The sequence below is a fragment of the Pongo pygmaeus genome, chromosome 2, assembly GCF_028885625.2.
Source record: "Pongo pygmaeus isolate AG05252 chromosome 2, NHGRI_mPonPyg2-v2.0_pri, whole genome shotgun sequence".
In the NCBI taxonomy this organism is placed as follows: Eukaryota; Metazoa; Chordata; class Mammalia; order Primates; family Hominidae; genus Pongo; species Pongo pygmaeus.
Window position 1 is genome coordinate 83,181,472 of NC_085930.1, and position 27,738 is coordinate 83,209,209.

General features: G+C 37.1%; 1 protein-coding gene across 2 annotated transcripts in view; it reads left to right on the forward strand.

Moving 5' to 3' along the window:
* The window catches only part of MDFIC2 (MyoD family inhibitor domain containing 2), a 111,636-nt gene that overhangs the window by 73,312 nt on the left and 10,586 nt on the right, over positions 1-27,738 (forward strand). For both annotated transcript variants that reach the window (XM_054483328.1, XM_054483329.1), the window contains one exon: positions 25,987-26,208. In XM_054483328.1, coding sequence (XP_054339303.1) covers positions 25,987-26,208 — 222 coding nt within the window. The remainder of the gene's footprint in view (positions 1-25,986; positions 26,209-27,738) is intronic.

The following is a 27,738-nucleotide window of genomic DNA, read 5'->3' on the forward strand; positions in this document are numbered from 1 at the left end:
GCCTCCCAATTAGCTGACACCACAGGCCCATGCCACCATGTCCGGCTAATTTTTGTATTTTCAGTAGAGACTGTTTTTCACCATGTTAACCAGGCTGGTCTTGAACTTCTGGCCTCAAGCGATCTGCCTCCCTTGGCCTTCCAAAGTGCTGGGATTACCGGTGTGAACCCCCACGCCTAGCATAGGGCTTCAAACTTTCATAGGCACTTATGATTTTAGAAATGGCAAGATTTTTTCCCTATTTTCTGTACAAAGGAGAGAATCACCCTGGGAAGACAAGCAGAAAATCTCCAACCCAGTAAGAAGTCAGTCCCTGTGAGGGAATAAACATTTATTATTGGTAAAAACAATACATATTTACATTATTATTGTGAATAATTACCCTCTTGTTGGGGGGTTTCAGGATTGATGTCTTCATCCTAAGCACTTTGGGAGGCTGAGGCGGGTGGATCATGAGCTCAGGAGATTGAGACCATCCTGGACGACACAGTGAAACCCTGTCTCTATCAAAAATACAAAAAATAGCCAGGCACGGTGGCGGGTGCCTGTAATTCCAGCTGCTCAGGAGACTGAGGCAGGAGAATCACTTGAACCCAGGAGTCAGAGGTTGCAGTGAGCCAAGATCACCACTGCACTCCAGCCTGGCGACAGAGCGAGACTCCGTCTCAAGAAAAAAAAAAAAAAAATAGGAACATCATCATTGTGCCCAGCCACATGAGTGGAGGTGTGAATATTGTGGGCATTCGACACATGTGCACTGATCATGAGGATAAAGGTTGAAGATGAGACACTTGCTGAGATTCTCTACCTTATAATAACAGTAGTAATAATAGCTACTTGGTGTGTCCAAAGCTGTTTAAAAGCATTAACATTTCACATGGTGCACATCCTCACAGAGCAGATCAATATTTATTCTTCCAAATGTGTCGAGTGTACGGTTGGGGCACCTCGAGGTGAAAACATCACGCTGCCAGTGTCACCGTGTCAGCCTCAGCAGTTGGAAAGCACATCTCCCAGTTCATTATGTCAGAATAACAAAGTGACCCTCAGCAGTTGAATATACTTATTAATGGCTAAGGGGAAGAAGGGTGGAAGGAGCAGACAATAACGCTTTGGGAGCTCCCAACACTAAACAACTGTCAAGAATACACGACTGTTATTTGGTGTAGCATCAGCTCTGGAAGGGAAAAACAGACACACATGCACACACACACATGCACACATCACAGCAGGCCTGTTCAGTAGCTTCCAGATGAGAATTTATTTTTGTGACTTCTGGTCCAAGTAATTTCATTGCCACCTAATTAGTAGGGGCAAGGGGGCAGTAATGGGACTGCCTTTTGTCCCCTTTCTTCTCTCCTTGTATCTCTGTCTCTGTGTGTGTGTGTCTTTCTTCCCTTCTCTCTCTCTCCTTAGCGTGTGTTTCCCTGATTAAGCATATCAGCTTTAATTGGTAACTAACCAGGAAAGGACACCCCAGCCTGTTCTCCAAGCCCATTAAGGGGTAATCATCCAGCACAACTAACAAGTCACTCAGACCAGAATTTGGGAATTTGGCTCTTTTGTTCTGTCAGTTTGAAGAGTACGCGGCACGTGTGATGCAATTTAGAAGGGAGCTCTTTTAGAGCTTTCACTCAGGAAGGCGTCGGGAGCTCTGGGGGTAGAGCTTAGCTCAGAAAAAGAGAAAAAACGCAAGTTTGCGTTGACAGCTTGATCCCAGAGAGAGATGGCGGGCTGCTTGTCTAGCAGGTCCTCTGGGTGTGGAAAAGGCAGGGGCAGGAGCGTCGTCTTAAGCGAACGTGTGCCGCCAATGTTAAAGGAACAATTCCCTTCCTTGAGCATGGCTAGCTGTTTGCCACTGCTGTTTCCTTCAATAAAACCTCTTTGCACTTGCTGACTGGAGCCTGTCAGGCAATAATATTTTTCACGTACATGTACGAAAATGCCCTTGTGTGTTTTTAATACATTTACAATTGATAACAATAGAGCTGTTATGTCAGGAATGGTAGAAAAGTAATTGTTGCCAATGCAGAGCAATGGTAAGACACGGTGTTCCAAGGCTGCTAGGCCCTGGAAGGTCAGTGCAGCATCCTGGAGCAGGGAATCACTGCAAAATGGGATCAGGTTGTGGTCTTTTCATCCAAATTGAAAAGTGGAAGTTTGTCTTTTCAACAGAGCTGGGTTTGTTAAGATTCTCTTTTCTGACTTGGGAGGAAGATAGTAACACAGCAGGTGTGGCGTGGGCATGAACATCCTTAGATTTGAAGACGTATTTGGACCTTGGTCTCACCATGAAGCATTGCCTTTAAAACTCAAGGAGGGTGAAGGCATGGGATGAATTCTTCCACAGACAAACCACCACTTACAGAGGAATCCACCAAAGAAACCTAGAATTGATTATCAAATTACCATTTGCTGTCATAGCAGCTCAACTTTTTTTGTTGTTGTTAAATGAAACCAGTTTTTAAATAATAAACAATAAGTAGACAACTTCTGCCAGTAATTTCAAGAGAGAGTTCCAATATTCAAACATCTATTTGGCTAGGATTGAAAAACTGTATATATATATGATTCATCTCGAATTTGTCTAATGTAACAATAATTTCATAGAGGTTTTGAGAACCAAGTAAAAGTTCTAGTGGTCAAAAAATAAGCGTTTGACACCAGCCCACAAATATATACAGATTTTTATGAAAGATATCCTGGTGAAAAAAATTTCTATTGCTGTGTATTGAAATTTCATTGCAGTGAAATGAATCTCCTATGTTTGTCTACAGAATGAAGGGAACTGCATTGGGTGGTGTTAAACTATGTTTACTTTCTTAAAAGGGCATTCGTTGTCCAATGTAAATTATGGTATCTACCAGTAAGAGACAATGTGCTATTAAATGGATGGCTCTTGTGTCTGATAGCATGGATTCCAATTTCGGCCTGACCGTTTTTAATTCTATAATCTTAAGTAAATATTTCCAACTCCCTGAGCTCAATTTCTTAACCATTTTAATGGGGATGGCAGCAATAGCATTTAAGACATAGCATTTTTAATATGATAAAATTAGATAATAATATATTATACTTTGTACAAATCTTCAAATTCAATAAATATTAAATATTTGTATCATTATAATTCCATAATAAATACTCCAAAATATTCTTGATTAATTCATATATAAGTTGTATCCCAAATTAACATGTTATTAGCTAGGCTGATTGACAGTAGCTGTTACAAATATTGATCCAAATTTAATAAAGGTGAATTCTTGGCCACCAAAATCTCAATGCAGATAGATATCCTTAGTTTGCTTTCCACCATGTGGTGACTCAGGGATCCGGGCTTTTTCTATTTTGTGGCTCTGTCATTTTTAGGGGGCTCCTCAGAGTTGTCTACCATATTTTCTGTTTTCAGCTGGCCAATAAGTAGAGAATAAAACGTGGAGAATCATATGATATATTTTAGAGGCCTAACATGCAAGGGAGGTTCATCATTTCTGCCCATGTCCCTTCAGCCAGAACTATTTGTATGTCCTGCTGAGATGCAAGAAAACCAGAAAAATATAGTTTAACCATGTGCCCAGAAAGAGGAAGCAAGTTCTGCTATGTAGCATCTAGCCAGTCTCTGTCACGAACATAAATCTTTATGAGCTAAAGAGAGGGTAATTAAAATGATCTTCTTTAGCCATATTTGAAGGATTGGATATACCAGCATATGCAAATAAGGATCATTCTGAATACAGAATATTCCTAATATATGCACTGACATGGTTGCCCACTAAATTCTTTCACACACTCACCCTCCCCAGCTATCTCTGGAATTTTCTCCTGCTTCCTGACCATTCCTCCTCTGACACCTTTTCTTTTCTTGTGTGTGTAAAATGCTGATAACTAAAAATTGTGGTAAAGTTTACAAAAAGTGTTATGCTTTTGATAAAAGAGAGGATACATCCTTTCTACTCTTCCTCAAAATTCAGTTATTGGTTCATCTTCTCTGGGAAGACCTCTTCAGCTGTGGAGGCTAAGTGGGGTACCCTGCATTGGTATCCCATTAGCCTCTGTTGTAGCATTTATTACATGGTATTCTCAGTGTTTCTTCACTGGACTCTGCTCTTGGACTAGAAGCTATTTGAAAGCTAACTTACACCTTTTAGCTGAGTTTCTCCTCAAGTACTACATAGTCTGCCACATAATAGACACTTGGTAGCATTAGCTAAAGGAATTAAGGAATTTTGAGGTATAACCCAGCTACCCATCTTAATAGGTAGAGAAAAGGAGAATGCAAATAAAACTTGACTGTTGTTAGTAAAAAAAAATGATTCATGAAAAAATTAATGAGAAGAATATACACTTCTTTCATCAAGTATAAAACTGTTATTTTGTTTCAATTTTTAACATTTAGCACCATTATAAAAAAAAAAAAGTAAGAAAACTTAAATGTTTCACCAGGTTCCAGTAAGTTGACTCTGAAATATTTTCCTTTCATTTACTTAATCTAGACATTAGAAAACAAACAAACAAACAAAGAACTTAGAAAAATTATACCAGGGGTCCTTCTCCCAAAACTGTACTATGTTAAAATACAGAGTCTATTTCTGAATCTCTATCAGTGAAGCATTATTTTTTTTTTTGGCAGCCTAACGTCAGTCATAAGACAACAATTGCTTCTGAGAGGAAAGAAAAGCTATCCTGAAGATGAGTTACTTGTCAAATTAAACTTTGATTAAAGAAAAGATTTTTTGGTTAATATTTTCCATTCTAGTGAAACATAAAATATATAATATAGTGTTATGTTTTCTTCAGCATCTTGGCATGTTTGCAATGTTTTAGTAGATAGTATAGTGGATATTAGCTCTAAAATGTCTTTCTTGATACCAAAACCTCTAAAAATTAAGGATAGTAAAGACAACTCTTAGCACCTTCTTCACTTCTAAATATTGAACTATTTAGTACATGTTATTTTAACAGTAGTAGTGACCTGTTCAATCTGATATCATTAAGATTCTCTTTTGGATATTATTTATGTTGCTTATTATATTACTATTACACTACTATATTATCAATATTATTTATTATATTATACCTACTATGAATGTTATACTATTTACCTATTAAGTTTGCTTTAGCAGAAGCAGTGCACCATGGTAGTTAAAAGCTCATGCTCTTTTCTGGAACCAGACTTCCTGTATTCAAATCCCAGCTCTGCCACTTACTACTATCTGCATCTATAATTCACAATTTGTATTACCTTTCTGTGCCTCAGCCTCCTCATTTGTAAAACATGGAGGGTAGTAGTGCTTATCCCATGGAGTTATTGGGAGAATTATCAGAGCTTATTCATTGAAAGCCTCAGAACACTATCAGGCATCTCAAAAGCCTGTAGAAATAGTTAAGTATTATTATTAGGTTGGTGCAAAAGTAATTGCGGTTTCAATGGCCAAAAACCTAATAACTTTTGAAAGAGTAATCTATGTTCAACTTTCCACTTTCTTATTTTTGGTTTCTTTCATTCAGCCCACTCACTTTGTCTTCTAGCCTTGTCCCTCTAACGAAATTGTTCTAGCAAGAGTCTCCAATGACTTCCATATTGCCAAAGTCAGTGGTCTGTTTTTCCTGCCAAAGTATACTTGCCTTCCTTGCAGCACTCGATATTTTGAATCACATTGTTTTCTTGACATATTCTCATCTCTTGAGTAAGAAGAAGTGGTATAGAAAAAACAAAAACAAACTAGAGAGACTGTTATCACAGTTGTCCAGGAAAATATAGTATAAGGAGGAGACTATAATAGGTTTAGAGATTAATTTAAAAAAGAACAGTGAGATAAGAACAACTAGAATCCAGTCTATTTCCTTTCTAATTCATCCTCCATCATGGCATTTCTAAGACAAAAATATAATCTTGTTGTAGTCCTGCTTTAACTTGTATTTCAGGTATCTTACACAGGAGTTAAGGGAACTTGGATATAATTTGTGTGCTGGGGAACAAAGGAATCTATTTCATATGTCTGCATATGGTGTATTTTCCCAGGAAAAAGATGCATGTATTTTTTCGAGGTCCATCCCCTGTCAATCAAGAGCCACTGCTCCAGTGCCTCTCCATTGTCTATAGGCTAAAATAAAAAAATCTATGGGTAAAGATCAAAAGCTTCACCAGAATTCCCACCAGTCCCTCTTCTCTCCTTTTCCATCCCACTTCTTACCATGCTCTGCTAAGCACTACTTTTTTTACACTTCCATATTCTACAAACTTTTTCTTCTCTTCAGAATATCTTGCTTTTAATTGCCACCTGGAAATTGCACACTATTTTTTTTTTTTTTTAAGACAGAGTCTCGCTCTGTTGCCCAGGCTGGAGTGCAGTGGCATGATATCAGCTCGCTGCAACCTCCACTTCCCAGGCTCAAGCAATTCTCCTGCCTCAGCCTCCCGAGAAGCTGGAATTACAGGCATGTGACACCATGTCTGGCTAATTTTTGTATTTTTAATAGAGACAAGATTTCACCATGTTGGCAAGTCTGGTCCCGAACTCCTGACCTCAGGTAATCCGCATGCCTCAGCCTCCCAAAGTGCTGGGATTACAGGCGTGAGCCACTGCGCCCAGCCTTGAACACTAATTTTTAAAGATCCAGTGAAAATTTCACTGAGACACCCGTCTGCATATTATACCCAACAGAATAGGAAATTCCTGGGCTTTGCATCCACAAAGCTGTGTGTGTGTTATACAGCTCATCACACGCTATTAAAATGACCTGAGTGCCTCTCACACACTGAAGAGCAAATTCTGAAGGCAGAGGCCAGGTCTTACTCATCTTTATGTTTCTACCAGCAGCTAGTATATTGCCTGGCACTTTATGAACATTCATAAATGTTTATCGAATGAGTGAAGGAAATGCTGATTACTGTCCTCCTTCAAATTTATCTATTAGGTGGGGATGTTTTATGTGTTTTCTGAGGGATGTGATCCACTGTTGTCTTTTATTTTTTTTAAGTGAATGTTGATTAATCCATCCTGGAAAATACCTACCATACTCTTCAATATAGAGAGGAATTGAAAAATTAAGGCAATATGTCTCATCCTGTCTACATTGTTAATGACGTAAGCATCATCAAAAGACCACTTGGTAGATGGCTAGAGAGCAAAGATTTCATAACATAATTCTTAAGACTTCAGAGGCCAGAACTCTTTCCACTAGGAACGTTTGTCTAAACAAAGCTCATTATAACATTATTTCAACAATGGCACCACCATGCATCTTTAACTGACAAATGACATTTTTTTAAAAGACATAAATCTCAAGTGTTTTTGTTGTTATCACCAAACTATCGTTCTACTTTATTGTTTCATCTTGGGGGTGTTCAAGAAACACTAAACTGCTTTTGATCTAGAAGGGAAACAGTGTTTCTTGTGAATGTGTTTAGAGAACTTGGAATTAGGCATGCTTCTGGCATCTTCACTTTTACAGAGAAAAGGATTTTGAAGCAGGGAGAATATAAACAGTATACACTGACTCTTGACACACTGTTGCTTTCTTAAACTGGAATAATAAAAATTTGCAAATGAACAAAAGAGTGGGAGGTAGATATCTGATTTACAATGTTTTTGAGATAAAGAACACTATAAAAAAAGATCAATGTGAATAATAAAGCATTGTTAACTGAGTCATGACATTTCTATTCTAGCGACTTGAACGGCAGAACTCTGCAAATGAGCACCTTGTGCCACTTTCCAAGTGGGAGGAAGACATATAATTATAATTCTCACACTGAAGAGAATTCAAGAAAATCTGGGGAAAAGTTTATTGAAAAACATATTGACATATCAGTATTATAAATTTCTCTTATTAAACCAAAAAATAAAATTTCTTTTGTGGACTAGTTCATCATGGCACAAAAGTTGTTTCATGAAAGGATGTACTTGCTTTGAAAATTCCTTTCTTATATTGAGAAAGATCTACCGTATATTTATTCTGTAACTTTCCAACACCCAAGATATATTAGAGAAATATATTTTCCAAACAGTTTTAACCTCCATTGTCTTGAGTACACGTATCAACATTGTCATGTCACCTATCCAAAATCCTCATGAAAACCTTGTATTTAGTCAAAACTAATGAATCTGTTTCACCACACTTTGCAAAAGTAAAAGAGGATATAATATTACGTTTTCACTTAACATACATTTTCAGCCATCTCCTTTCTTTGTTGGATGGGTGAGGTGGGGGGGGGGATTGCAAAAATTACAGTGATATTATCAACTGCAGTGTTTTAATAGAGCGCAAAATTGGAAATAGCATTTTGCTGAGTGCAATGGTTAAACGAATTAAAAAAAACCAAGGGTGAAATTTCTCCTGATATTTAACTCCACTGGTCTCAGAGAGTGGATTCCCAAGTATTGCAGGAAGCTCTCTAACTGACCCCATTACTGCCTCTGGCACTTGAGAAGCCAAAGGGGCAGTTGTAAAGTCAGACACTTAGTGAGCATTGCGGAAATTATAGTGTTGTGTTAAATGTATCCTCTGCAGGGTGCTTTCCTATCTTCAGAGAACACACTCATTAAGTGCTGCCAACAAGAGAATGAAGCGCTTTTCTTTAAAAAAAGGGCCACCTTTTATAGAACATCTGGAGCCCATCCAAAGGGCTTCTAGAATAGGTAGGAGAACATAATGAAATAAAGCAGCTCAGCCATGGAAGTTTGTACCATCCGCTGCAGCGTGGAGTCACCTCTCCAAATGTATTGGATTTATCCACCATTGCAGTGTGCTTGGAGGATTGAGGAAGAGTGCAACATGTCAGGTGCATGTAGAAACCTTGGCTGGGACTTCGAGTCAGCCTACTTATAAACTGAGAAGAAAATATATTTTGGCTGTTTACCAAGTCTACGAATCCAGTTTCATCCACATTCAATTATTTTCCCTCTGCTTGTTAGTGATAAAGATACACACAGGGATTTGGATTTTACACTAACCTGGTGTTTGTTACAGTATCTACTGTGATAAAGAATAGAGATTAAGATAAATGGGGAAATATATAAAGACTATAGATACTGCAGTCTTGCATATTTCCAATAGAGATAGCATATCAGGTTATAGTCAAGAAAGAAACAAAACCAAAAGGGTGGGGGGAGAGGAGAGTACAAAAGTTAGATTGATGAAGCAGAGTAAGAGAAAGAGCACGATAAAGGGAGAAAAAAGATTAAGTCTAAAAGAGTGGCTAAAAGCAAATTCACCTCTGAGAAAAACCATTAAAAGAAATCCGAAGCAGCTAACATTCATTTGTATGTGAATTAAATTGATTCTAAGCAACCAGCTTGGAGCTGACCTGGTCCTGTTCTAGGATGCTCTTAAAACTGGGAAATATGTTGGGAAAAGAAATTTTTCAGACTTAAGTTTTGGGAATGAACCTGTGACAGGGCACCAGGAAATAGCCTGCAAGACTCATTGTGTCTGCCCAAAGGACAATAATTTTTCAATCGAGTTCTCATTTTCGGTGGGGGAGACAACCTCAGCCTTTCTGAATTGAGGCACTGCACTAGTTTCCTTGAAATCTACAAGAGTAACTTTTGCTCAGAAAGGAAAAAATGGAATCATTTTTAATTCTATCTCATTTTCTTAAACATATGTAGGCTCAAAATACTGGATATGAGTGTTTATATCAGTGCTCTGCACTCATCTCAGTTGATTTTTAAGGAATCTGTGCAGAGATAGGTGGTGGTAAGCGATAGGGCTTGGGAGTCAGAAAAAAAGTGAGTTGAGTCTTGACTGTGTGACCTTGGCTAAACAACTTCATCTCTCTGAGTTTTGATTGCTTTGTGGCTCACAAATAAGAGCACAATAAGTGAAAATTTAGACAAAAAGTGTCACTTTCACATGTTAGCATCCTGTTACAGATAGACGTAAACAGTAGTATAGAACAACGACAATCATCACAAGCAGGTGTCAGAGGGTTGGCCATAAGACTTGCCACGTTTTCCATCACTGTTTGTTTAATGTAATGTATCTGAAATTTGAAGCCTGCCCCTAACTCATACTCACAGAATCAGACATTCTAAGAGTATAACATAGCAATATGTGTTTCAACAAGCACTCCAGGACATGATATATAAATTATGTAGGTATATTATTTGGGCTTACCAAGCTATCACCTGTAAAGGCATTCCTCTCAGAATGACCTTGACAATAGCAAATGGTATTCCTTTAAAACATCAGCAGTATCTTCTAATGCCTTATGGAGCTCTCTTAGGGAGGAAATACTCTTTCCAGTCTACTGCAATTATTGAATAGGAGTCACCTGTATATTTATACCGGTTTCTATCACCAAGAGACAACTTTGTACAAAGTATGGCTGGCTCACTTCAGGTTTGAATAGTCCATTAGCTAAGTGGTAAGGATGCCTGAGTAACCTAGGAGGCCCTAATATTCCATCTTAAATATTATTCTTTTGGAATTTCTATTACTGTTTTCAACCTTTTTGAGTCTCTTCAAATTTATTTGGAATTCAATTTAAGTGAGATTAGCCCAAAGCAGATCTACAGTAGTGAAGAATTGCTTTACCAAAAACCAACCTATCCGAAGTGCTAACTTGTAAGCACATAGACACAAACAAATCCATAAATATCAATTATTAAAATAGATTTAAAATGCATAGTTTTCAACAACTCATTTGACAAAAATAAAAATGCCAATGAGCTCTTAGCAATGAGCTAAAATGAGTAGTTTTATCTTCATGGTAACATAGAAGAACTTCCAAAGTAGAGGACCTGAAGTTTCAAAGAGTCTTCATCTCCAGTTGCCAAAAGCAAGTACGAATTTTACCCAAACCTACAATTCTCCAAGGCTCTGACTGTTCACCTGCCTTAGATTTTCAGAGAAAGCAACCAGCAGAATATCTTTGCCTGTGTAAGCCTGGGGAGACGGGGAGAAGCTGTGGAACATAAAAGCACTGGGAGAAACCTAAAGCATAAAGGGTGGGTGTGGCAATGGTTAATATTGTTGTTGTTATTTACTAAGTGGGATAGAGCCAAAGCACTCGCCTATGGAACGCTTGAAATTTTTCTGTGACAACCTAATTGATCAAGGTGCTTAAAAGGGAATGAGGTGACTAATCTACCCAAGTGATAGGATGAGTACTAACACTCATTATCTATTGGGTTGGCACAAATTGCGGTTTTTGTAATTGAAAGTAACAGCAAAACCTCAATTATTTTGCCCCAGCCAAAAAATTTAGCAATGTCCTGTAAATGGCAAGACCACCTTAACAATGATGCTCGATATAATCATGGTCCCAAGGATTGGGATAACAGCCAAATTGCCTTATCATCCAAGATCTACCTCATTGTCCTTTTTCCCCTTCCATTTGAACCTTGGCATCATTGACCAGTCACTAGTCATTCAGGGGAATTATATTGGTATCCAAAATCAGGTTAGAGATGGCACAGAAGGAATGCCTGTAGGTAAGCTATCTGTTGGCATGTGTATCTCCTTTAAATAGGCCATAAAGCTCCTGAGGGCACAACCAGGCCTCATTCATCTTTGTATCTCCTGCATATATCACAGTGGTTAAGAGGAAAGGCTGTAGAATCCAAATGCCTAAATTCAAATTCTTCTTCATAATCTTTACTAGTTTAGTAAAAAGGCAATGAATAAGGCACAGCACCCTTCTTCTCTAAGATGTATTCTCCTCACTAGGAAAATTGAACTTATAATAACTTCCACATTGGGTTTTTGTGAAGATTAAACGAGAATTCATTTAAAGCACTTAGGCAAAGCTTCTCATAGTGTGAAGTGAATGTTAGCTATCATTATTTTTATTATTATAGCAGGCACTAATGAATAAATGAATGGATGAATGGGTATGTGGGAGAGGAAACTAACTGACATCTATGGTTTATTCCACATCTAAAATTTTATACTTCTATTCAGTTTCCAAAGAACTTCACGTCTGAAAATTTCTCATCTGAAAATATTTCACCAGTGCTGGCTATTATTGTACCTGGTTTAGATGCAATATAATATGGGAAAAAGCAAATAGACTAGCAGCCTTAGAACCAGATTTAAAACATGTCATTACCTACCACTTAGTAAGCTGACGCATAGCTACTACATTCATTCACCCTTTACGCCAAGCCCTGTGCTAAGCTCAGGAATGCCAAGGCAGGGTTCCCCTCCCCGATGGTGGGAAAGACACACCTACAACTGAATGTCATGGAAGCACAAAAAAGGAAATGACCTTCTTTTATGTAAGTCAAGGAACGCTTCAGAGAGACTGAAATCTTCATAAGCGTGGGCAAAGGATTTTATTCATCCTCATATTTTCACTGCCTGATACAGTAGCAGTCAGCAAATATTTGTTGAATAAAAATTAATTGTTGAAGGTTTCCTCATACATGATACCCAGATGCCATTCTAAAGGGAGACCAAACACCTCAACATACTAACGTACTTCCTGGGTCCTGACTATGTTTCCAACCAGGGTTAGTTTTGTATGTTGAAATTCACTTCAGTGCTTTGGTAGTAAATTCAATTTTGTACCAGTTAGAAATTGTGTACCAGTTCTTAATTTTTGCTGTCAGTCAGCAAAAATACAACTTGAAGTAATTTTTTTTTTTTTTTTTTTTTTTTTTTTTGTTTTTTGTTAGAGGTAAGATCTTGCTCTGTCTCCCAGGTGGAGTGCAGTGGTGCCATCATAGCTCACTGCAGCACTGCAGCTTCAAACTCCTGGAGCCAAGTTATCCTCTCACCTCGGCCTCCCAAAGCACTGGGATTACAGGCATGAGTCACCGAGCCTAGCCTCGAGAAAGTTTTGTTAATGTAGCATATTTTCTTCTGATAATACATGAGACTATTGTACTCTCACACAGAAAAGACAAACTGAGGATAAAATTCATGGAATATAATCTTATGCTCTCAAAATTTTAATACATCTCACCACTGTTTTCTGATGCTTAGTTTTGTACAAAAAAAATTTGAGGCCAACTTCAGGAACAGTTATTTCTCATTTGATCTAGTTCTCCTTGCCTGGGTACTTGAAAGATCTTTTTTTTTTTTTTCTTTGTAATTCAAAATATTTTTTAGAATTGTGGGTCTCTTTTTACTAAATTTTAGGCAGTGGAGCACACTCTCAAAAATTGTTTCTGCTCAGGAAATACATTGCAGTACCATCTTTGAACAAAGCTTATGCTTAGATGGTTTTGGTTTCTTCTCCAGGAAACTGTATCTCTTAGGTGAGATCTATATGTTCTGACCTTTGAGTTTGGCATCATTTTGTCATCATAACTTGAATTCTTTGTCCTTCACTTTTGAACTGTGGGAGAGTTTTTCAGAATTGCTCTTAATCTCTATGTTACTAATGATATTTTCTGCAATGTCAATTCTGTATTTTACTGCTTCTGATGCAGATTTTAATTCCGGCATTTCAATTTTGAATTCTTCCGTATCTCTCTTGGTTCACACATGTCCCTTTGGATCCATTCTGTTGGTTTTTCATCCCAATTTGTTTGATCCTTAAGATTATTTCTCAGTATTTCTCTTTTCTTTACAAAGTTATTCTTGCAATCTAATGAAAGCCTTGTACAATTTTTGAAAAATTTCTTCTGTTTATGGTAACAAATTATTTCTGGATCGGTTAAGGTGACAAAGAACTACAGCTCTCTTGGTCACATCAAAAATCAACACCTCTAAAAAAAATAACAGCCTAATTTTCTTGTTGACACAAAATATGGTTTGTGAATCAGGAGCATGCAGAAAACAACACTAACTCCATTTTACTTTCAGCAGAGCTCTGTAAGTGCTAGACTGATTGGATTATTCAGTTCAATTCTAATGGGTTGATATTTAGTGTAAATCTTTCCCAATACTATCAAACCCAAATTTGCAGATGTGAGCATTCTCATTTTTCCATATTTTTAAAGGTGTTTTAGAAGAAAGCTAGAAGAGGCTGTATCAAGGACTGTGATGCAGACAATACCTTAAACTTGAAAGCCTTGACTATAATGACTATTTGGTGTTTAGAAATAATTTTTTTAAACCCGCCTTTACTAACAATTGGAACAAATGAACATTCTTTTTTAAAGGGGACTTTTTTTTTTCTTGAAATGGCCCAAACACTTCATAAAATTGTCCTGTTATTTTTAAGACCTGAAATTTTAACTTTGTGGTAGCTTATTTTAACACTCTAAAATATATTCAGAATAGTTCACCTCAACATGCTTGAATGCTGAATATTTTATGCTTGGACAAAGAGCAAACTGTAGGTCTTTCGCCAAGCACAGTCAATGTACTTGAGTATGGGTTACCAAAAATGCTGAAGAATTTTTTTTTTCTATTTATTGTTATAGCTCAAATCCTTGTGTCTCTTGTAGGCTTTAAGTGACATAAATATGCATTTCCATCTGCACATCCTTGTCAGGAATAGTTCTGCTGGGAGGTGTTATGCCACCCAAGTACTTCCAGAATAGAGTCTGTTAATCCTGTTACCACTATAGAAACTCAGAGGAAAAGTCTACTCAGGCCACTACTGCAGCTGCTGTGGCTGTAAACGTTCCAGCAACCACACCCTGGGTACCGAAAGGAAGCAAAAGAAAATTGAATATTTTTAGTAGAAGAGGGATGTAGAGTGCCGACCTCAGTCTATTACTCAGACCAGCGGTCTCCAGATTTTTTATTGTAAAGCTTATAAACCTTTACTAGTAAAAAAGGGAAAAATAGCAAGCCCACCTAATGCATGCATATATGCATCTATATACATCCACGTGCACATGCATACACAATGGAGGCATATGCTACCATATTCACTGTACTATACATTATAAAACATGCAGAAATAGTTATTATATTAGGATTTAAAAATAGAAATAAGTGTTCTAACCCCATTGGATAGGTTTGCACCTCCTCCAGGTATACATATGCCACTTTGGAGACCACTGGGCTAAATTTCCACCAAGTGGACTATCAAGAAAATAGATCTTAAATCCCCAGTGAGGCCTTTTGATAGATTCCATAGTTCATTGGGCACACAGAGTAGGCAAAAGGAGTTTAAAAATAAGCATACGGTTTGCTCCTCTGTTCCCTCGCTCCTGTGATTTCTTGTCCTTCCAACAATGTGGCTTGACTTCTGGCCTCTCCAAGGCCTCTGTATAGATCTTATTTCTATCCTACATTTATACAGGCACATCACAAATGGATATTAACTTGAGATGCTGATAGGGAGCCTCCGAAGTCCATCCAACAGTATGTCACCCCCAAGCCCTCATAACTCAGAGACAGAACTAGCTAAATAAACCAGGTTCAATGATCATTCAGTAAGTATTTTTCAACAATAATTTACTGATTTATAAATACAGAATGGATGTCTTTCACTGCCCAATTCCATATCATGCAAGAGATTTCAGATTACCAATGAATCTAGTTGTGAAACAAAACTTTCACAGAAAGGTGGTGGATATGAAAACACTTTCTACCTCTTATAGTGAAAAACTGTTTTTTCATCTCTGGGAAAAATTGGACACTTAAATCAAAGTTCCTTTTAAATTGATAAAAATAAAATATTTTAGTAGTAAAACCTAGAAAGATCAGAGAATAGACAAACTTCTTCCAATCCCTGTTGGTACAAGTCTAAATGGACACAATCTTTCTGGAAGGCAATTAACAAATTATATTAAAAGCTTGAGAAATTCAACCATTAATTCAATAGGTCCTTTTCTATTAATTCAACCTACACAAATAAATAAATATTTTAAAATCATGACAACAATGCTTATTTCAAGAGTATTCATGGTATCAAAAAAAGAAACTATCTACATTTGTACTGAATGGGGGAACTGTTAGTTTAGGATTCACCATGTAAGAAATGCTAAGCATTCTTTAATTCCCTGTATATTGAGTACCTACTGTGTCCCAGGTCCTCTTTTAGGATATAGCAGTTAACTGACACAGACAAACTTTCATTAGGTGGCATTTTGGTCAAGGGTGGGAAATACATGTACACCATAAGCAAGTAAACAAATAATCAAAATATTTTTAAAAATCACTGTGCAGAAAAATGAAACAGAGTGATGTCATAGCAATGGCTGGTGATCAGGGCTATGAGATTAAAGGGTTTCTGAATCTTGGCACAACTGACATTTGAAACCACATTTTTTATGGGTTTTGGTGGTGAGGGGAAGGGGTCCCTGTGCATAATAGGTTGTTCAGCAGCATCCCTGGCCTCCACCCACAAAATGCTAGTGCACCTAGCCCAGTCATAACAATAAACATTACCTCCAGACATTGCCAAATATCCATTCCGTTGGGGGGCAAAATCTGCCCTGATTGGGAAGCACTGTTTTTGATGTAATGTAAGGGAAGGCCTGCCTCACCCAGGAGGTGACATCTGAGCAGAGACCTGAGTATGTTTTTCAATAAGCTTTAGGATGAAGGGAAATGGTTACGATACAACGGTAACATCTATAATGCATTATATTCAATATAATTCCACTTAAAAAAATCTCTATCTAGACAGTATAGCCTATTAGTTAGGAACATGGACTTGGAGCCAGGCTGCCTTAGTTAAAATTCTAGCTCCATCACTTACTGGTTATGTGACTCTGGGTAAGTTATTTGATATCCCTGTGTTTTCTGTGTCCTCATGTGAAAAATGGGAATGACACTAGCGGTACCTACCACATAGGGTTGCTGGGAGTATTAAATGGGTTAATATACGCAAAGCTCTTAGAAAAATGAATGACATCTGGGAAGCACTATAAGTTTATATATATATAAATTATAATTAGAATATGTAATATTAATCAGATATCTAATTAGAATAGTATATTTATTATTAATCTAATTATGTTGATATATATTCTAATTGTATATGGATTTATATATAAAGTAGAATTAGAATATATATCCTAATATGCAAATATAAAGCATAAATATAAATATGTAGATATATACATATAAATCTATAAATATAAATTCCACATATACCAGATATTTACATTTTTGTGAAACAAATATAACAACATGTTAAAAATGGTAGAATTATAGATTTTAATTTATTTGTATCTTTTTGTATTTTCACAGTTTTACAGATAGCAATGCAAATGTTGCATTCAAATCAAAATAAAATACCAAGATGTGTTTTACCACAAAAGACAGAAATTTATAGACTTTTACTAGGATCAGTTGGTCTACAGAGAATGTGGAAAGAGGACCGCTGGGATGTACTCAGAAAACCACCCCTAAGGATGAGTCCATTGTCAACCGAAAACCAAGACATCCCACTTTTAGTCTGTCAGTTCATTAGTTGGCTAAAATGTATTTATTACTTGCTTTCTGCCAGACACCATGCTAGGTTCTGAGAAATTGAGCTGAATGGCTTATGTATTTCCTCAAGGAGTTCACAACAGAAAGTAGAGGAGAAATACATCCACAATTAATCACAGTACTATAAACAAAACTAAGGGCTCTAGTAAGGATATCAACCTGGATTTCTAGGGGCTCCCAAAGGAAACAATTGGGATTGGAGTTGCAGGGGACAGTTGTAGGAAGCTTCTTACAGTGGGCTTTGAAGGCTAAGTTTGGAAAAAGCAGTTATTAGTTATCAAATAGGAATTCTAGGTTCGAACCTACAAAAAAAGTACCTCCTAATCAAATACCAGCAGGATCAGTTAACCTGGAGAGGGGTAAGTCAGAAAGGACAAAGCAGTTTTATTTCAGAAAAGTATCTCAAGCTCATATCAGAGTGCTTCGTTTCTGAAGCAGTTTCGAAATGCAAAGTTTGACTGCCGTAGGAATTATAAGACATAAGTTCAAGTACTAGCTCTGCCCCTTACCAGCGGGGTAATCTTGGGCAAACCACTAAAATCTCTGACCCTCTATCAGTTTCCTCATTCATGTAATAATGATAATAATACTTTGCAAAACTGTTGTGAGCTTCAAATGTGATAATGCACGTAAGAGACTTTAAGTGACATTCAGATAGTTCGGATGAATAAATTGTGATGGTTTTAACATAATAGAGAATATTTTGAATAATTATGGTTTATTTTTAACATTTATATTTAAACACTGATAGTAAAAAATTGACTGTATATGTAATACCAATCATGCATGAGTTTATAGCCTGATTGGCTTCATTTATTTTTTCAGAGCCCTAAACCTATTATTAATCCAAGTGCATCAAACTATAAAAACTGCTAACCATTTTTTTTCTCAGATAACATAATCTTTATTTCTTGAGACACTTTTTACAAATATTAAACTGAAGGTAACTGCATAAAAATGAAATGGAGACTCATAATTGCAAACTGCTTTCATGTCTGAAGAAGATTCATCTATCTCTTAGGAGTCAATTGTTCCTTGTTACCAGCTTATGATCTAGCTATAAAAGTATATCACTTAGCCTATGTCTGTCTACAGGTGCAAAGTATAGTGGCAGGCAGAAAACTGAAGTAATTATCCAGAATAGTTGGACCAAAAAAAAAGCCCACTTCAGCCCCAAAACATTGAAGTTGCTTTGCAGGTGTCGGGGAAGCTTGGGGAGGGGGCCATGCTCAGCCTTCTTCCCTCAGTTCTTTTGCACTCTTTAATCCTTTTCACCTTGAACACTCACTTCCATTATTTCTGGAGGAATAATATACTTTAGCCTTTTCTCTCTTTTTAAAAAAAGATTTACCAAGCCTGATTGAAAAGGCTTAAAATGTCCTGTTGTCATGGCCCTTGATAAACATTTCATCTAACGTTTCTTGAGGCAGGGTTTTAGTTGAAGTGCTACAGAAGACAAATCAAAACAATGATTTATACAACTGTGACTTTAACCTGAAAGTCTTTAAAGGATGTCTTCCAACCAGAGCTGCCATTTGAAAATTAAAGAAAAAATGTCAAATATATTTATCTTATTTATCCTCCCTCCCAAATTAGATTTAATGAACCCAAGGTTTTGTCTTATCCAATCTATCAGGATGTAGCAATTGAATACTCCGTAGTTATTTATTTCCATTCATTTCAAAAAGGTGAGGAAATTTTAGAAGGCTTCATCCCTCAACTGGAGAAAATTATCCACTCAGCTTTATTACTCAGCTTTCAAAGAAGACAATATGTTTTTCTTGAAAACATAGCTTCTTTGAGTATCAATCACCTTTTATTATGCTTTTCTCAATGTCAAGAAATCTTCATCTTCCTAATTTTGTTCTGTCTTCAGCCATAGTATGTTTTCAAATTTTACTCAATATAAAAATAATAGTGATCTACACATCTAAAGAAAGATGATTCTGACCCTGGCTGATAATTTTCACCATGTTTGATCATGTTGAATGATTTCCTGTATCTTATGTATTGTATTATTACATACCAAGCTGTGGAGAGTATAATCATACATTTTAACAACAAAAATCACCTCTAACATTTGAATGAACTTCACAAAATTTTCATACAAAGGAAAAAACTTCTTTCCTCTATACAGTGTCACTTCAATTAACTCCTTTTACTAACCACAATAGTTTGTTAATGGTTTGGTAGCTTATACGTTGAAATGTCACTTGTCTGCCTTGGTCTGATTTCAGCCACGGATAATTACAGTACTAAATTCTAAGCTGGAGTATAGTTTAAATCCAAGGGAAAACATAATTCACCATTATAGCTTAAAAAATGGTCTATGCATTTGAAATATACACTCACTTTAAATGTTTTGGCCTAGAACTAAAATTAAAATCACCCTACCTTAAAATCTTATTTAATAATTTTCATATACGCTTCTGGAGTTTACTGCTCACAAGAAAAACTTAGCAACAAGCTACCTGTTTCCACAGGCAACTTGGCAATAGAATTTGTAGGTTAAATGAGAATGAAAAGATCTACTCAGGAGGCTGAGGTGAAAGGATCATTTGAGCCCAGGAGCTCTAGTCCAGCCTGGGAACATATCAAGAACCTGTCTCTAAAAAGAAAAACAAAATAAAGAGAGAGAGAGGAGGGAGAGAGAATGGAGGCCAGACATGGTGGCTCATGCCTGTAATCCTAGCACTTTGGGAGGCCAAGGCAGGTGAATCCCTTGAGCCCAGGAGTTCAAGACCAGCCCAGGCAGCATGGTGAAACCGAGTCTCTGCACAAAATACAAATAATAATAATGCTATAATAAGCTTGCTGTGTTGGTGCACGCCTATAGTGCTTGCTACTCAGGAGGCTGAGGTGGAAGGATCACCTGAGTCTGGGAGGTTGAAGCGGCAGTGAACTGTGATTGCACCACCACCACTGCACTCCAGCCTGGGTGACAGAGTGAGACCCTGTCTCAAAAAAAGAGAGAGAAAATGGGAAAATATCCAGGTAATAGTGAGCCATTAATACTTCTGTGTGTGTGTTCATTATGTGTGTGTTTTGCTTTCTTTATGACTAATATGATGAGAAGAATATTATCCAAAGTATAATTTTGATTATAATGCATAAGATATCTTGAAGAGAGTTGTCACTGTATTCAGAGCCAATGACTGCTGAAAAACAGTCCAGATGTGAGGGCAGAGAGGATTAAATCTGAGTGGTAGTAATGGAAATGAAAAAGCAGACATGGACTTGAGAGATGTTTAGTAGGAAGAATAAATAAGAACTTGTAAGTGATTGGATGGAAGGATAGGGCCAGTCAGATAATAGTTTTAAGCCCAGGGAACTGGAAAAATGACAATACAATAAAGACAAATTGAATTGTGAATTCTCCAGGGATAGCCAGAATTATTCCAGTTTGGGGAGAAGAATGAGGGGCTTAGTAGAAAGAGGCATCTTAATTGAAAGGATTTTGCTAGTTACCCACATAAAATGTCCAATAGACAGTTACAAGTGTGAAACTGTAATTTGTGATGACTGTGAGCTTCTTGAGGACTGAAACCATTTGTTGTTCTTCTCTGAATTCTGCAGTGGTTAGCGCAGTGCCAGGCATGTAGTTTATGCTTGGCAAATATTGCCTGCATCTCTGGCTGGCTGGATGAAGATTTAGTGGCCAACTTCACAAAGAAATCAATGACGTTGTGAGTGTGGACAAATATGGCCTTCAAGGGTAGGGTAGGAAGAAAGAAACTAAGAGGACAAAGTCTTAAGGAAAAAATACATGGAAGGAGCTGGAGGAAAACAGAAGCTGATAATGGAGATGGGGTAGGTCAGTCAAGGAATTACACCAGAGAGGGAGAAGGAAAGGACAAAGGAAAGGAAAGGACAAAGGGAAGGGAAGAAGGGAAGGGAAGGGAGAAAGAAAAGCAGAAAGGAAGGAAAAGGAAAAATGAAAAAGGGAAGGGAAGGGAAAGGAAAGGAAAGGAAAGGAAAGCAAAGGAAAGGAAAGGAAAGAAAGGAAAGGGAGAAAGAAAAGCAGAAAGGAAGAAAAAGGAAAAAGGGAAAGGAAAGCAAAGGAAGGGAAGGGAAGGGAAGGGCAAAGGGAAGGGAAGGGAAAGGAAAGGAAGGGAAGGGAAGGGTAAAAGGAAGGGAAGGGAAAGGAAGGAAAGGGAAGTGAAAGGCAACGGGAAGGGAAGGGAAAGGCAAAGGGAAGGGAATGGAGAAAGAAAAGCAGAAAGGAAGGAAAAGGAAAAAGGGAAAGGAAAGGAAGAGAAGGGAAGGGGGAAAGGAAAAGGAAAAGAAAAAAGAAGGGAAAGGAAAATGGGAAAAGAAAGGAAGAAACAAGAATAGAATCAGAGGACCTAGAGAAAAGGACAAAGTACTTATTCATTATTTGAATGCTTTTATCTATAAAGAGTCAAATGAGAGAAAACATAGATGCAAAAATTACAAAGTCACATTTAGTGATCAAAAATGAAAATCATTAAAACATTTTCTTAATAACTTAGAGTAAATAAATTAATAGCTTCTGTCACACTGATTCATCTGTTGCATGTGGGTACTCAATAAATGCTAATTGAATTAAATTAATAACATTTGCTCAACAGTAATAAAAACTTAATTAGCTGTCTATCTTTTCTCTGACTTAAGTTTATGTCCATTTGTTCTTGCAATTACCTGTAGCCTAAACTGTTTAAGATTCACTTTAATTTTTTTCTAAGAAATATAGATGAGCTTCTATTTTTTGTCCTAATTTTGGTTTGTTTTTAACTATTGGTAAAAATTATTTTCTCTAAGTTAATGTCAAGAACTATGAATAACATCCCAAATATAGTTTCACGAGTTCCTTATTTAACTCTAAAATAATTTTCTCTACAGAAGATGTGATACTACTTTTTATGTTTCTACTTTGAACTTATGCTACTTTATAGTACTTTGGGTGCAATGTCGAATAATACAATAAGGGAAGGAATCTGAATCTGATGAAATTACTGTTAGCATCATCTATAAAAGATGGAAGATGTCAGTAACATTCACCCAAAAATTGTGACTCACTTCAGATGTCAGAATTCTGGGTTGAACAGACTGGGTTCTCAAATGTGTGTATGTCAGATGACTTTCTAATGAGCAACAGATAGTTCCCACTGAAGAATGAGAAAAAATAAAAATATAAACAGATATAGAATTAAAATAACTTTATGAATGGCAGTTTAACTTCTCCATAAAATTCTCTCAGTACAAGCCTAGTGTGCTCCAAATGGTTGCTTAATGTAGCACACCACTTACATTCAAAATGCTATACTTAAAATTGTCACAAAATTAAAAAGAGAATCATATACCACTTGGCTGTATACTGTATTCTCCGCATGTTCTTACATTCCAGTAACCTCTATCCAACTTTTTTTTTTGTTACTGAATTACTTTGTGCAAAAGCAATTTAAATTACATGCAGCCTGACTACGTGTGATAATTTGAACTGATTGTTAATTAATTCTGTTAAGTAAATAGCTGCTGCAATCTCCATACTCATCAAGGTCTCGTTATCTATCAGCTCTTTCTGAGCTGCTCTCTAATGTATGGGATAAAGCAGCTGTAATGGAACAAGAAGGATTCCCTGAGTGTGCAAAGAAGGTAGTTTTGCTTTGCAAAGACTGCTAAGGGAAAGGCGAGTGTGTAAAACCCAGCTATTTGCAAGGCTCGATTTTGGGCAGGTGACACATCACAGTATTTAGGGTGAGAAGGTTTTGCTGATGTGCATTCTCAGCAGTTAGGAAGGAGAGATAAAAGCTAAGAATAAATCAGAGAAAACATTGCATAATATGAAAGGGAAAAGGACAAGCACAAAGCTTTTGGATCCACCAGTAGTAGAACTGAATAAGGAGGAGGCCTCGAACAATTTACCTAAATAAACTCTGTAAGCCTTGGTTACCTTCATTCATCTGCTAACTGGGGATACCCATTCATACATTTCCCATCTGTTCAAGGAGGCTAACAATATCTACCTCCTAGAGTCTTTGTGATACTTAAGTTCAATAAGGTATATAAGCGGTAACATAGAACTTGACATAAGATACCTGCCACTCTGTGTGTGCTCGTGTGTGTGTGTGTAAAGCAGTGGTTTTCAACCTCGGTGATTTCGTCCCACAGGGGAAATGCAGCAATATCTACAAACATTTTTCAGTGTCATGAGCTAGAGGGTCAGGTGCTACTAGCATCTAGTAGATAAAAGACTATGATGCCACTAAACATCCTACAATCTCTCCATGCCAAAAAACTATCTGGCCCAAAATATTCATGCTGCTCTTAGTGTTCTAAGACATCATTTGAATGTCCATTTATCTGCAATATTAGCTGATTACTGGATGTCTTGATACCCAAGTAAGAAAAATAAACTAATTATGATTTTCATCATCATCATCGTCATCATCATCATCATTATATCATTAATTTGGTGAATCCCTCTTGGGTTAGAGGAAGCCTAGTGTTCTCTCATCTGTAGGGCTGATTCCACTTCAATATTCAATACTACATTAATTGCTTTCAACGATAGATGTTTTCTTGAATCCCTATCTCTGCCAATCCTTTTTATGGTGGATGAAACCACAACCAAGAAATTTAAAGCCAGCACATAAAAGGAAGAGAATAAAAATTAAACATTGTTGAAAACCAAGGCTGTTTGGAGGATCAGAAAGAAACAAAAATGACCTAAGACAGTTGTGTATACCAGACTGATAGTTCTGGTGCCAGTTAGGAGTCTTTGGAAAGCAACCATCTTAAGATTGGTTTCTGAATATCACTGATGGACAAGTCAGTGGGCTGTTCTCTCTCTTTTTCTTGTCTCAAATGCAGAAGATCCCTGGCATCATGGTTCCCAAACTTGTCTACATGTTGGAATCACCTGAGAAGCTTCAAAAATTCTCCCATCCCACCAAGGATTGTGATTTAATTGGTCTCCTGAAGAGGGGAATACCAGAGCTTTAAAAATCCTGAATTTTAAAAAGATTTCCCAGGTGATTCTACTCTGCAGAAAAGTCTAGAACCCATTGCCTTAGAAGGCAGAACCCACTAGACATTTCCACTGGCCCTAAACTAAGAAACAACCTTGGAAGGGAAATAAAGATGGACTTGGCAAGAATATGTTTCTTGCACTGAGCTGCATAAGCATGGTAAAATCAAACCAGGTTGCCAATTGTATTATTAATTTCAGTCACTCAATGAGCATTATTGAACCAACCAGGCATTGTGTTAACAATGGGAATGCAATTCCCAAGGACACCTCTTGACCACGTCTCAATTGTGCCACCAAACCACAAGGACTGTTGCTTGTTCAGGTTTTAAGTTGTTCCTGGGCATCATCAGCCTGTAAGGAAGTTATAAGTTAACTGCAGCATGACCCAGTCTGGTCCTCTCTTTAACATGATTTTATGATATGCTTCTCTTTTATACATTTCTCAATCCTGTAACTTACAGTTATTTCTTTGACGATTTGTTTGATGCTCATGAAGGTCAAGGTCCATGCCTGTCTTAGTCATACCTCTATCCCCAATATACAGCCCAGCGCTTGTTGCAGAGCAGACTCCCAATCATTACATGGCAGGAGAATGCATACAGTTGTCCCTCAGTGTCTGAGGGGAGTTGGTTCCAGGACTCCACAGATATCAAAATTTTCAGATGCTCAAGTCCCTAATATAAAACGATGTGGTATTTGCATATAACCTATGCATATCCTCCCATATACTATACTTGACCTTTAGATTATTTATCATACCTAATACTACGTAAATGCTATGTAAGTGGTTGTTATACTATATTGTTTTTTATTTGTATCTTTTTATTGTTACATTGTTATTTGGGGAGCTTTTTCTGAATATTTTCTATCTGTGTATCTAGGATTTGTTGTACTGGGGATGTGAAACCCACAGATACGGAGGGCCAACTGTATAGGAGATGTAAAATACATACAACACTTGGGGCTTCTCAGCCTTCTCTATGGCTCTCCAAACCAGAATTTCAGTCAAGAACTTTGCTAGAAATTCACTGAACATCTCTAGCTATTGTGCCAGACAGTTACGTGGAAATAAAGCATGTTCCCAAGAAGCATACCCCCAAAGCCATACAGGCTATCACCTGAATAGGAACTTAAATACCAAGGCAGAGAAAGCCACTGTGAGGTTATGAGGACAGAAGCAGGAATGAGCTTATAGACTATTCATTTATATGCATTTTTCTTTTTACAGAGGAGGAAAATGAGGCTTGTAAAAACAAAGTAATAAAGTGACTTGATTGAGCTCATATGAATAACTCAGCAGTATTGCCCGCCATATAAGATCCTTATCCTGCTCCTCAGATTAATAATACACTGTGACAGGAGGCTGGCAATGTACTATGAGATTTTGTTGATCCAAGTGAATGAATTGCTTGATTCTCCCTGCTTATCACCAAAAAAAAAAAAAAAATAGTAGAAATAAGTGTTACAAATTATCTTGATAGGTAAAATTTTCAATGTGTATAAAATTTTATAATGATTGCACTCTTCTTTCTTATATTTTTATTCAAAATTGTCTTGCTCAATAATACTTCATTCTTTTTCTTAAGACTTTAATCTTAGGAAAGTCAAATGTGAAAATTTCCGCAAATGTCCATTCTTAGGTCACTAGGTCACGTAAACTATAGTGGGTTTCTGTATGTGTTTTTTCTTTTTTCGTCTAGATACACAACTCACGAATGAAAAGCATGCAGATGAGAAACCCATTAATGCTATCGTTATAAATTCAGTATCTGACTTCAACATCACAGATGGACCAGCCAATGAAAACCCCAATGAGAAAAAACTGTCAGAATCCAGCACATCACTGTCCTCCCTTGAAGAATGCCAAACAACATTTTCTTACCTCCAAACTGATACTTCAGTTCATCACAGAGACACTGATGGTATGTTTCTCAGAATTCAACTCATCTCTAAATAAAGCTCCCAACCCCCATCCCCTGTAAAATCATCACATATGCTGTTAGGAAAAAAAAAGTCCTTATGAATATTAAACACGAAGACTTCGATTTGAAAACTCTGGTGAATGACATATGTCAAGGTCACTTTGCAGTTATGAGGCGCTTGGCAGATTGTTTGCTCTCAAAGCTGGGAATCAGAGGCAACATGTTTTAAATAGCTGGGGTGGGACATAATCATTCTTGCTATGGGGCTATGAGGCAGATAAAGAAAAATGGCAAACTTCTTTCTCTCCTCAGATATGGAACTATTCAGTCTATACCTCTAGTCAGAGAAAAGAAGGCAGAGAAAAATAGTATTAGAATGCTGGAAATATATAAATATAGACAGCATAAAAAATTAAGATGCTTACATCAGCAATCTATGAGAAAGGAGTGGTTCCCCTGGGTATTATCCATAGGCGTTCTGATCAGTGCAAACCTAGACCCAACCATCCCTATATATGACATAAAGAGTACATTTCATTTGCAAAGCCAATTTCAAATTGGTTTGGTGCTAAATAAACAATCAGCCAAACAAGGTTCAAAATTATGGACTCCACACCAAGATACGGAATTTTACTCAGGTTAACTTTGCAATGACCTTTACAGGAGAAAAACCATTCAAGATTTTGTAGTGTTCAGTATCTACATTTGCGTTTAAAGAAAGCCTGGAGTTTCTCAAAGGAAAATGTAATAAGGTATGGTTTCTGGTCTACATTTAAATTCATACTTACTTTTTGAAAATAAGAAAAAAGATTAAACTTTGAATAACAGCACCTTTGGAATCACATCAGTTTCACTTCTGCCTCTGAAGCCTATTAACTGTATAGTACTGGACATGTTTTTTAAATTTACCATCTCTGAATTTCAGTCTCTGATTACATGATAGGCTAGTTAACACCATGGGGTATGTTGGGGATCAAATAAAATAACATAGATAAAGCACCTAGTACAAAAGTTGGTACACAGTAGGTACTCAATTTCGGCCATGATTGTGATTACACTTTTAGAAAGTAGGGAAGATTTCTATCACATATTATATATGTGGTGTCTTGTGCACATGTTGTCATGAATGCTTTAGGCCAGAAACTACAGGCTTAATTGCCTGTAGTTGCCTGCAGATAATATGAATACTAAGTAGGCTGGAAGTAAACAATAGGGATTGGTAAGGATTATGGCAAGCTGGAGAGCACATGGCTCATCTAAAGCTCACTACCTCAACACAGTACCAGCTGATTGTTGCCAGAAGGAAATACAGGGCCAGAGTTGAGTTGCCAGATATTGAAGTTTTCCAAGAAAATCCAGAGACCAGGAGTGTTATGTAAAATTTCTAAGTTTTCCAGGGTTGAAAATTACTTTTATTTATTTTTTTGAAGCTCAAGGTACTCCCAACAACACATCATTGGGCCAACTTTGACCTGTAGCTATCAGATTATGACTCTGAATTCAGGATGATGCTCAAGTCTCTAGCTTTGG